The sequence below is a fragment of the Geotrypetes seraphini genome, chromosome 1 (assembly GCF_902459505.1).
Source record: "Geotrypetes seraphini chromosome 1, aGeoSer1.1, whole genome shotgun sequence".
NCBI classification, from domain to species: Eukaryota; Metazoa; Chordata; class Amphibia; order Gymnophiona; family Dermophiidae; genus Geotrypetes; species Geotrypetes seraphini.
Window position 1 is genome coordinate 442,145,712 of NC_047084.1, and position 12,915 is coordinate 442,158,626.

At 41.3% G+C, this 12,915-nt stretch overlaps 1 protein-coding gene across 1 annotated transcript; it reads right to left on the reverse strand.

The window, feature by feature from the left end:
• Positions 1–4,692: 4,692 nt before the first annotated feature.
• Positions 4,693–11,670, reverse strand: LOC117368110 (taste receptor type 2 member 41-like). Its single transcript, XM_033961440.1, has 3 exons — positions 9,810–11,670; positions 5,475–5,572; positions 4,693–4,878 (listed from the first exon to the last, which is right to left on the reverse strand). Exons 1-3 carry the CDS (start codon positions 10,791–10,793, stop codon positions 4,746–4,748), a joined length of 1,215 nt encoding a protein of 404 aa, XP_033817331.1. The 5' UTR covers positions 10,794–11,670; the 3' UTR covers positions 4,693–4,745.
• Between the last annotated feature and the right edge of the window lie 1,245 nt (positions 11,671–12,915).

Sequence of the window (12,915 nt, forward strand, 5' to 3'; positions counted from 1 at the left end):
GTTCTTTTTCCTCCTGATCTTCATCTTCCACATACAAGGATAACCAGGTCATTGCTGGGAGGAGCCCAGTATGTGCTTGATGTTTTCTGATACCAACCGGGACTGTAGGTATAGTGCTATACATATGGTGCTAGATCAGGGGTGGGCAACTCCGGTCCTCGAGAGCCGTAATCCAGTTGGATTTTTCAGGATTTCCCCAATGAATATTGTAGCCACCACTAGAGCCACAAAGTGAGACTCATCGGTGCCCCTAGTAGCTACAGCCAAAATTGCGCAGGCGTGTGACCCAGTAAGGAATCACCCTGCAGGACTGCAAATATATATAAACCAATCCACAAAGTGTCAGGTTTCAGTTCCCAAAAGATAATTTAATGTCAGAATGTTTCATGTAAAGAAAACCAATATGGCCAAGCAAAAACACAAGGCAATTTGCAAAACAAAACTTCCAAAGAAAACTCTGCGTAGAGATCAGGATTTCTCCACACAAACAACTTAATCCTCAATGTGGTTTTACCCTCCAAACAGCTTCTTTTCAATAAAGCTTTTCCCAAGCGTGTACACAGCAGGTCTCAGGTAAGTTCAGTTTCACTACTGCAATAATCCAATATTCAAAAAGTCTCAAATAAGAAAGCCTCCAGCTATCATAGAGCACTGCTGGGTTTAGGAGAAGTGCCTAAAGTTTGCCTTCAGAAAAGCAGAAAAAAATAGCTTTCAAAATCCCTCCCAGTTGGTGGCAAACTTCTCCCCACAAAAGGCACTCTCAGCTTCCTACCAAAAATGAGCTGAGAACAAAACGATAAAGCAAAACCCCACAGTTCAGGTAGTCAATGAAACAGGCTGATAAAAAAAAGCCTTCACCCAAAATAGCAAACAAAAACTCACAGTTCTCTGCTCAGTCTTTGCAAATGGCCGCTAAACCTACTTCCATCTGCTCAGGTGCTGCACACAAATCTTCAGGAGCCAGCTCTCCCTGAAGTTCCATTGGCACCTCTTGGTCTGGTGCTACAAATTCTGGAGTGGCTCCAGATTCTTCCACTTCCATCGGGTCACAGGCATTACCCTCGCTTGAGCCAGTAAGCTGTTCTTTAGGGAGAGCCCTGAGTTTCCTCCCTAACCTTCCTAACAGCTTAACTGAAATCCACAGGTTTTTCAAGAGGGAAGCCACTCCCTGCTCTGACTGAGCCTGCTCTCACCTGGGCTTCTCTCTGGCTCCCCCAGTGGACATTAGGGCAATAGCCTTCCTCCCTATTCCTAGGAATGGGTTTAACATCTATGTCCCTAGCCCTGCTGTGTGAATGAAAGTGGCTGTGTTGGTTTTCTTTATCCCCCCATTCTGGGTCTATGGCATCTTCAAGTGGGTCAGATTGATACTAGGAGCTGGCCTTAGAACTCCTTTTTGGGTCCCTTGCCACCTTTTCTCCCAGCTTTCATAGGGACCATGGCAGGCCCAGAGCCTGACTAATCACAATATGCATTGAAAGCAGTGCATGCAAACAGATCTCATGCATATTCATTGGGGAAATCTTGAAAATCCAACTGGATTCCGGCCCTCGAGGACCGAAGTTGCCCATCCCTGTGCTAGATGTTTTGCACTACACCTGTAGCTCTAACTTTCTAGCGCTATACATTTTGTTCTGCCAGGCAGGGCATGCTGCTTATAAGCTCCTGTGGATCATTTTTTGCCCTACGGGCACACTTCTTTTTTCAGCATTTGCCATACCATTATTTCAGGAGATGGACGGTTATCTCTGTGAAATATTTATTGTCGTTTAGATGGCTTGGTCAAGGATAGAAATATGTCAAGTTTACAATTGCCTTAAATATTCCCAGTTCTACATTTGTAAGCTTATGTCACAGGCCCCGGTTGTTTTTGCCAAAATGTCTATATTCCTATTTGTATGACTCATCTATTATGGCCTTTAGTGTGTCTGAAACTATGGAAGATCTGTAACCAAGGGAAGAATACTCCAGGAGTTTCTCCACTAGTATACAGCCTGATAGAGCAAAAGAGAAATCACCTTGTCCTGGGTGTCCTACATCGTTCCTTCTTATTAGCCAAGACAAGAAGACTTGTCTAAGGTGTTAATCAATGAAGCACACATCCTCAATAAGTATGTTTTGAGTAATCCTTAAATCAGACCCATGTATGACAGTTATTGTTTTTGTTCACAATTCAGTAAATTATAGGAAATAATTCTTATAATTATTAATGAAATTTCCACAACACTCTTCAAAATGAATATTTATTAATAGTTGTGCCAATTTAAAGCATTTTTCTACAACTCCAATATCAAACTGACCTAGCAAAGTGTCATATTACTTTCCATAATGTCTAGCAGATGTTATGAAGTATGCTTATAATTAGGGTTGCATTTCAATTCAAATTTTTAATCATGATTAACTGTACAATTACAGACAAGGCATTGCCATCATTCCATGGGAGTGGGGGGGGCATAGGGACCATATATTTTCTCTCCTTCCTTCCCACATGAGTTATCATAACTTCTTCTGGTGGAGATGCCGAAGAAATCCAATTCTACAGCTGCCGCCTTCCTCCTTATACTGCCTCAGTTGCGAACTGAGCATGCTTGGGGAGTGCAAGTTTTGACATCAGGAGGCACACCGCTGAATTCCTCGCATATGAGGCAGTATGAGGAGGAAAGGGATGACTCAGGCAGCAGATTTCTTCAGCTGACAGAGTTTCAGTTACCCCACCAGCCATTGAACGAGTTCTGCAGCTTTGGAGGGGGCCTGTGCTAAAAGAAGGGCTCAATCTTTCTAGGACCTCCCCCCCCCCCAAGTCTTCTTCAACCTCCAAGTCTAGTTCCCTCTATCCCAAGGTCCAACTTTCTCTCTTTTTCTCCTTTTCCCCTCCCCTTCTGACCCCAAAATCCAACTCTCCCGTCTCCCTCCAGCATCAAGTCCACCTCTCTGTCTGCGCCCAGGTCTAACTCTCTCCCTCCCTTCCCTCTTCCTCAGGTCCAGCTCTTTCTTCCTTCCTTTTTTCTCCACTCCCAGGTCCTGTTCTTCATCATCCTTCCTCCGTCGGGAACATCTCTTCCTTCAACTTACTCCCTCAAAGGCATCTGAGGCATCTCCTTCATCCTGCCATCTTAGTCCTGACCCATTTCTCACAATTCCCTCCCATCCACCCACATGGTCTGGCATCACTTCCCTCCCCTCATGGACCCAATGTGGCTGCTCTCTGCCACCTGCCATCCACCACTTACCTTTAAACACAGTCCTCAGCCCTCTGACCTGGCCCTCCTCTTCTAATGTGAGTTCCAGAGTTCAAAGCTAAGCGGTGGGTGGCAGAGAGCAGCTGTGTAGGGTCTGGGAGGAAAGGGAGCTGATGCTGGACTGTGTGAGCAGAAAGGCAGACAGGTAAAGGGAGGCAGAAGGCTGCATGTAATTAATTATTAATACATCACTTATTTTAAGGAAATTATATCAAAGTCATCTGAGTGGGAAGAATTATTTTTCCTTGTGTCCAGTTGAAAAATTTAGGTGATATCCCCTCCTGAATGGACCTCTACATGAAAGAAAATCCTTTCTAGGACTTGCCGCAGCTTGGTATTGCTCAGAATCAGGCTCAGGATCACAGAGTGCAGAGAGGAGTAGGCAACATTCACAACTGAAACAGCATCAAACCATAGACTTTTCTTGTAGAATAATCCTGATATTCCCAAGATAATGCATATGAAGCTAAGAAATTCGATCACGTGACTCCCCTTCGTAAGAAAGCGCACTGGCTCCTAAGAAAGCGTACTGGCTCCCAGTCGCGCACCGTATAATGTATAAATTAAGTCTGCTTACCTTCAAATCTTTGCTATACAAAACTCCGGCTTTCATTTACAAATCATTGATTCCCTATACCTCAATCAGACTACTGAGGTCCAATGATCAACATTTATTAGTTATTCCCTCACTTAAAATTATTAACACACGGCGGCATTTCATCTTTTCTGTTACAGCTCCTCAGACATGGAATTCCCTCCCTATTTACTTAAGGGAAGAAAACAATTTGAATAAATTTAAGAGCCAACTAAAAACTTTCTTTTTAAAGATGCATTTAATAATTAGAAAGCCTGACTAGGAGTTTCATTCCAATCCCATAACTTCTCTGACGTTCATTGTTCTTTCCCTTCCTATTGTTTTTTACCATAATTGTCTTCTCTTCTATCAATCAATTTGTATTTCTTTTCCCATCCTTTCCTTGTGTTTTATTATGTTTGTAAAGTTAGTCTTCAATATGTTTTGTAAGGTTTAGTTCTCTGTTTGTTTTGTTGCCTCCTTAATTTTGTAATTTTACCTATATGTTCATCGCTTAGAATTTTGAATAAGTGATCAATCAAATTTATAATAAACTTGAAATTGGAAATGTAAGGGAGCGAGAAGAAAACCCTGACTTTAATAGCGGTGAAATATACCTCAAGACTAGGATTTCGGTTGTTGCCTTTCATGCGCCAGGTGTGACCGCACAAAGATCTGATCAGCAGAAGAAGTGCCACTCAGAATATGAAGAAATGAAGCGAGTATCCAAGGTACAACATAGGCAGAACGTAAATAAAATAAGCGTCCACTTCTAAAACTCTTTTTAAAGCAATCTTTGGTGAAGTAGCTTTGGTGGCGTTACTTTGGTGTCCCTCGTACAAGTTCCAAGATAATGAGCAATTGGTGACAGTGCAGCTGTTTGAGAAGGGATCAGCGGTGGAGTTGCTCTGGGAGTTTTTGAATGCCTAAACTTAGGTAAGGCTGGTGACTAAGGATGCCAGCATGGAACCAAGGAGCAACCAGGGTATTGTGCGAGGGATCTTCAGTTTCACAAAAATAAAGACAGGACGTCTCTGGTTGGGAATCTTGACGCAATAAAAAATGCTAAGCAAGTCATATTAGATTCTTTACACATCCAGAGGGAAATGTACATTGAGGAGTTAAATTATTTAATTATGATATTGATATTGAAATTGCATCATATGTATTATATTAATAATTAAGATGAGGATGGGAGTAAATGATTGTTTAATGTAATAATTGTATAGTTATTAGTGCGTTCTATGCAGTATTTATGATTTACCAATTGTATTGCACTATCAAAGTTTGAAAATCAATAAAGATTTAAACAAAATAAAAATGCTAAGCAAGACAGCAAACCAGACGTTAGCACAATCTAAATATATCCATATAGTGAAAGTCACATTAACAAACTTTGCCAAAGTATGCAAATTTGGATAAACCATAAGTATGATTTTATGGGGCTTTACTGCCCACTGGAAGAAGAATCTAACTATGCCCAGACTTGTCAGGATGACATCATTGGGGCTCAGACATCTGGTCTTCACCCAGTCAATGCCATTCACAACCACAATGAAGGAGTTGGCTACCAATCCCAACAGTGTGAGAGCAGCGATGATGATCAGTGCGACAATCTCAACTGGAAGTAACATCTTTCTCTGATAAAAATCACAGCTCACTGAGTAATGTCAAATGAAGTAGCCTCAAAGTCCTCCTGCCCTGCTAGTGATTCGATTGATGGACAAATCCTGCCCTCTGACTGCTGGTGTCTTAGAATCTGCAGAAGACGAGAACAGAATTATGAACAGGGACAAGATTTTCATATTTTGATTTCAATAAGGAAATTGTGTGAAGAGATGCAAATGACAGAAGGATTCTGTTGCCAACTGTTCTATTGTACAAACAAAGTCTGCCATGTTCCAAATCAGAGGAATTTTTTAGTACAATATCAATTTAGAGAATAAAGCATTGTCTTGTCTGGAAGGATACTTCTGCCATATTGTACAACTTATCTAATGAATCAACAAAGACTGTAATCACAGCACCTAGAATATAAACTACTACTACTACTACTATCCATTCAGTCGTGTCTGACCCTTGGATACTCCAGAGGCCAGTCCTCACCTTGCTTCCCTGTATTCCATGGCTTCTTTCAATTGTTTGTTGTTCATTCCTGTGTCATTCTTGATGGTATCCAGCCAACAGGCCTTTGTTCTCCCCTGCTTCCTTTTACCACTGACCATTCCAAATAGCACCTCCTTTTCTAGTGAATTTGCCCTCATCACATGTCCAAACTAGGTCAGTTTCTGTCTGGTAATCTTTACTTTCAGGGACAACTCTGGGTTTACATACTTTAGACGATGTTGTATCTCTTGGAAAATTGCTTGAGTTTTCACAATTGCAACAGTCCTTTGATAACTCTAAGACTCAAATTTATAAATGGTTGCAATTGAAGCTTGCAATTGAAGCAAGCCATTCAGAAAGGGTTCCCTGAATGGAGAAATTTCAAAAATTACTTTAGTTTGCAGATCCTATGCTTTCAGACAGATTCCTTAGGGCATCAGGCCTCCCGGTGGAATAAATTGATATCTGACTTATTGAATAAAAAACCAAAGACGAGTCTAAAGGACATTTGGAGCATTGAGATTAAACAGCATATTTCTGTAGCTCAATGGCCCCGAATTTGGACTTGGAGGATGAAATGTACAATGTCTGCATCAATGAGACAAACTTGGTTTTTTCTGTTACAAAGAAGCTTTTGGACCCCTGTGCGTTTACAAAAAATAGATAGTTCTAGTTCTAATAGATGCTGGCATTGTCATACAGACATTGGGACATTAGATCATCTACTGTTTTTTTGTCCTCTGATACTCAGATTCTGGAAATCGATATGGGGACAGATCAATGAAATTCTTGATTCATCATTTCTGCTGACATATGAAATAATCATATGCGGTACCTTATTGCATGTTAAGCCCCCATTAGATCGTTATAAAAGCCAGCTTTTATTGATAATGACAGGGATAGCCATCCAAATGATAACGAGAAATTGGAAGAGTTCTGACAGTCACAGCTTCTCTTTCTGGTGGGCAAGTTTATGTTCTACGTATAAGTGTGAAAAGATGAATGCAGAATTATTAGGGAAGAATAAGGTATTTAAATTAGTGTGGGGCCCATTAGCAGCTTTTGTTGCATCTATTTAAGTTATATCTCTTTTCAAGTTAAATTAGGTTTGGTTCCATACACATCCGGGGAGGGTATTTCATAGCAATGTATTGGAATATATCTATATTTCAGGTTTGTAAAGGGTTGGGGGGGATAATGATGATCTTTTAAAATTTGTTGTTCAAAGGTGTGTTTTTATGGTTGATATCTTCAAATGTGTACATTTGTATTGCACTGTTCATATTGGAAAATAATAAAAATTTACAAAAGAAAAAAAAATAAAGAAACAGCAATGCATCTCCCCTAAAGCAAAAAAAAAAAAAAAAAAAGTTTTCTACCTTGTCTTCTCTGGTTTCTGCTTTCCTCATCTTCTTGTCACTCTCTTCCTTTCATCCACGGTCTACCCTCTCTCTGCCCCTTCTATATGGCATCTTCTCTCCTTCTATTCACTTTCCAGAAACTTTATGCCTCTCCCTTCCATCTCTCCCACACCCCCATGGTCTGGCATTTCACTCTCTCCTCTCCCTTCCCCCCACTTCCATCAGCATCTGCCCCCTTTCTCACTCTTCACCATGCTTCCATACCACCCTGACCCCCTTTCTCATCCTTCACCATGCTTCCATACCACCCTAACCCCCTTTCTCATCCCTCACTACACTTCTATACCACCATGACCCCCTTTTATTCCTTCCACCACCCTGCTATGCTTCTTTCTCTCTCCATCGAAATCAGCAAGGTCCCGCAATGATTACTTTTGTTGCCGCTCCTTCGGAAGAGGTAAGTAACATCGGAGGGGGGGCTGGGCTGGCAAAGACAAGGTCCCGCGATGACTGTAGCTGCCGGTCCCCCCCCCTCCAACATCACTTACCTCTTCCGAAACAGCATCAGCAAAAGTAATCATCGCGGGACCTTCGTTCACTTCAGCACGGCTGCCGACTCTGCTCTGGAATAAATACAGCAGCCATGCTGTGGTGATGTGTTCAACGCGGGAGCTTCTGGACCCAGCCAGCTGTGCACCCCCTTGGAGCGTGCACCCGGGGCGGATCTCCCCCCCCCCCTTGGTACGCCACTGCCCTCCCACATTCATATGGGCTTGTTTTAAATTTAGATGTTTTTCACAAAAAATCCTTTAATGATGTATGGAGTCCATTGACTAATTTTATTACATTATAAGGGTCATGTTTCTTTCTTTATCATTAGATTTCCTTACACATCCAGGGAGGGAAATGTATTTTGAATAGTTAAATTATTTATTTATAATTTGTAATCACATCATATGTATTATATTAAGAATGAAGATGAGGATGGGAGAAAATGATTGTTTAATGTAATAATTGTATAGTGAATAGTGTGTTTTGTGCAGTTTTTCTGATTTACCATTTGTATTGCACTATCGAAGTTTGAAAATCAATAAAGATTAAAAAAATAAATAAATAAACTTAGATGTTTTGCGTTTCAAAAAATGGTAAAAAAAAAAAAAAAAAAGATAAGACATCCTAAGGTCCAGAACGTCTAGATTATCTTTTTTTTTTTTTAATGACTTGACATCATGCAGTTTTGAAAATGGTCATTTTCCTGACCAACTTTGGACGTCCTTGCAAAAACATCCAAAGTTGGACTTAGATGTCCTACTGAAAATGACACTCCATGATTCCAACTTTGTGAAAGCCTTCTTTGTAATTGGACATCATGTGGATTATAACGAAGATGAAAATGAAGTTGTAAGTGATGGAATTAAATAGCAGTACAGTACTCCCCCGAAATTCACGGGTGTTCCGTTCCAGGAACCCCTGCAAATTTCAAATAAACGCGAATACGGTTTTTAGCCAGGGGAGACAGGAGAGGGCAGCTTGAGAGGCAGGAGAGGGCAGCCGGAGCGCCAGCAAGTGAAGGAAATCACTCGCTGTATGCTCCGACCGCCTCTTCCTGTACTAAAGTCGGGCCTCACCAATCAGGAGCTGCTTTGACACACAGTTCCTGATTGGTAAGACCCGACTTTAGTACAGGAAGAGGCGGTCGGAACATATAGCGAGTGATTTCCTTCACTCGACAGCGCTCCGGCTGCCCTCTCCTGCCTCTCAAGCTGCCCTATCCTGTCTAGTCATTCGTGGTCAGAAAATACTGCCAATGACCGGGACCGTGAACCACCAACCGTGAATTTGCAGGGGAGCACTATACTTCTAAAGCAGATGAGAATGACAATAATAAAAAGTATTCTTTGCTATATGGAAGTCAAGTGTTTCAGAGATTTTCTCAACTAAAACCTGCAGAGCCAGTCCAAAGACATCAGTAATATTGAACCTGGTCTGTTTTATTTGCAGAACCTTTTTATCAGACTGAATAATCCATTTTCTGATAGTACGATTGCTGAATACCTTTTTAGCTATGCCGGATTAATGAGTCACAAGCGCAATAACATGAGTGACAGTCATTTAAAAAAATTTAATTTTACTAAAAGCAAAGTGGATTGAATTGTAGAGCAATAAAGTTGTTGGGTTTAATTTTTTGAAGTTCATAAACATGGAGGCAGAACATACTGTATAGATTGTGGAAAATGCAGCAGCTAAATTAATAGGGGGAGGCTGTTGGTTTGAACTTTCAAGTTTATTAAAATTTAAAATACCATTTATAAATTGTCTAAGCTATGTACATAATTTTAAAAGGCTAAAAACATAACCTATCAAAGCACCAAATTACTCTTTATGATATCTGTAAGTTATCATGAAGTGTAATTATAATCTTATCAACTTATTTTAAAGAAATTATAACAACAAAATCGGAGAGGGAATGATTATTGTGCCCTCATTTCCAAAGTGACGGTTTTATGTGATATCGTCACCTGAAGGAACCTCTGCATGATGAAAAATCCTTTCTAAGACTTTTCTGAGTTTGGAATTACTCCGAATCAGGATCACAGAGTGCAGAGATGGGTAGGCGGCATGCACAAGTAAAATAACAACAAAGCTTAGACTTTCTGTACAGACCAAATCTGATACTCTAAATATAACGCATATGAAATTAGAAACATAAAGAAGTAGGAAAGAAACCATGACTTTAATGGCAGTGAAATACACCTCAAGACTGGGAATACAGTTGTCTTTCATGCGCCAGGTGTGACCGCATAGGGATCTGATCAGCAGAAGAAGTGCCGCACAGAATATGAAGAAAGGAAGAGAGTATCCAAGGCACAACACGGGCAGTAGGTAAGTATAATAAATGTCCAATTTTGAATTTACTTCTGAAGCTCTCTTTGGTGAAGCATCGTCGTCGGAGTTACTATGGTTTCTCCTGTACATCTTCCAGGCTAATGAGCAATCGATGAGCTCGCTGCGGTTGTTTGAGCAGGGATAAATGGTGGAGTTGCTCTGCAGGTTTTTGAATGTCCAGGCTAAGGGAATGCTGGTGACCAAGGATGCCAGCATGGAGCCCAGAAGCAAACAGGGTACTGTCTGAAGGATCTTCAGTTTCAGAAAGATAAAGATGGGATGGCGGTGGTTGGCAATCTTGACACAATAGAAAACGCTAAGCCAGGCAGAAAACCAGGCGTTAACTAAATCTAGACATGTCCACATACAGAAAATCACATTAGTGAATTCTGCCAGAGTTGACCCATTTGTATAAACCATAACCATGATCCTATTCAGCATCACAGACCACTGGTAGAGGAATCTAACTATGCCCAGACTTGTCAGGATGATGTCATTGGCACTCAGACGTCTGGTCTTCACCCAGTCAATGCCATTCACAACCACAATGAAGGAGTTGGCTGCCAATCCCAACAGTGTGAGAGCAGCGACGAAGATCAGTGGGACGATCTCAGATGGAAGCAGCATTTTTCCCTAATAGTGAACTGAGCTGGGATTTGTGATTCTGAGTAATGTCTCATGAAGCATTCCTGCAAAGCCCGTCTCAAAGTCCTACTATTGATTCAATTCATGGATTAATCCTGCACTCTATGACTGCTGGTGTCTTTGAATCTGCTAGAAGTTAAGAACAGAATTAGGAACAGGGAGAAGGTTTTCATGTTTTGTTTTGTAATAAGGAAGAGATGTGAAGAGATGCAAATGATAGAAGGATTCTGTTACCAACTGTCCTATTGCTTGTACAAACAAAGTATGTCATTTTCCAAATCAAAGCAACTTGTTTAGTACAATATCAATGAAGAGAAGAAAGCATTAGCTTTTCTACATCTTGTACAGCTTAATATCTAGTGAATTATCAAAGACTGCAACTTTCATTCATACAGTATATCATCCTTGAAGGATCTATTGGTCATAATTACAGTACATTGAATTTCCAAACCATTTAAAATGAAAGCTTGCTATCTACCCCGAAGTTTTGCACCAAGAGAATTACCGGGCCACTCTTGATTTCATTATTGTGACTGGAAATGATACTAACACAGCGATTTTGAGCCAATTAAGGCCTTTGGCCCCTCCCACTGCATCCCAAGATGCATTAGGAGAGGGAAGCCCCATCATTTGCAGCACGCTGCCCTGTAGGCAGGAGGGAGTGAGCTTCTCTCCAGCTGTTTGCTCTTCCTAAGGTATGGGGTGGGGGGTCTGGGGATGTGGGAGGGGGGCCCAGGAATGTTGGGGGGGATGTGGAGGTGGTTGGAGATGTCAGGGGAGGTACGGGATGTCAGGGGTATGTCCGGCTGTGAGGGGGGATATCAGAGCGATGTCAGGATGTGAGGGGGATGTGGGGGATATCAGGGCAATGTCAGGGGGTGATGTGGGAGATATTGGGAATATCAGGATGTCAGGGGGATGTAGGGATGTCGGGGGGGGAGGGGTGTAGGGCTCTGCAGCTCAGCTGATCCTGGCAGGGGGAATCCCCATCAGCTGAGCTGTCAGGAATCCCCGAAACCGGCTCAGCTGATAGGGATTCTTTCTGCCATGAACAGACAAGGTAGTTGGTGGGTACGTCTTCAAAACTTGCTTTTGTATGTTTTACACATGGATGTTTTTATTTTTGAAAATGAGCAAAAATAGTGCAACACATACAGAACAATCACACAAGAGAGCACAATAGGCCTTCAGAAAAGAGATATGGAATACTTTGATTCAGTCACTCTGACAAGGCCCATGTTTCGGCTAAAAACCAGTGTTAGCAGTCAGTTTGTCCACATACTTCATCTATCATATAGTAATTCCACAGAAATACCACTATCGAGCATTTCTCACTTGAGGGTGAATGTTAAAACATTCAACTTGACTCATGCTGCTTCAAAACCATAACAGGCTTATCCCCAATCTACCTGTCACACCACTTTGTATTTCCAAGCACCACTTGCACACGCAATGCCTATCTGTTTGCCTTCCCCTCCCTGAAGGGCTGTATCTACAAGAGATTCCTTGATAGAACACTGTCATTCCAAGCAGGCAAATGGAATAAATGCCTAACCACCCTCATTTCAGATACACCCTCCTACCAATCCTTTAGGAAATCAATTAAAACCTATCTCTTTGATAAATTTCTCTGACTCCTTCCTGTCTTGTTGTACCTCTGAAATACTTATTGTATCCCTGATATTCTTCCGGATATACCTAACCTCTCTCGACCTACCAATGTAATTTGAAAATATTTTCTGTAACATCGCTGTCTGTGTACAGTCTCTTCCTCTGTAAACCGCTCTGAACTGCTTGTGGTATTTGCGGTATACAAAAATAAAGTTATTATTATTATTATTACCACAGCATTGAATTTTTTTAACGTTCACCTAAGGTTTCTTGTTTGTAACCTGCATAGACCCTGTCAGATAATTGTGGTTTATAACAATAGTAATAATGGTAATATGGAGATACTGTAGCAGAATGGTTTATTCTCACTGCTCTAAGACTGTACGACTGTAGAGTCTTGCGGCCAGGATTGTACTGGGCTGGTGCAGATAGCAAAGGCATCTTTATACCTTTCTCTAAGTGTTTTTCCTTTAATTTGGGACATAGTCACAAA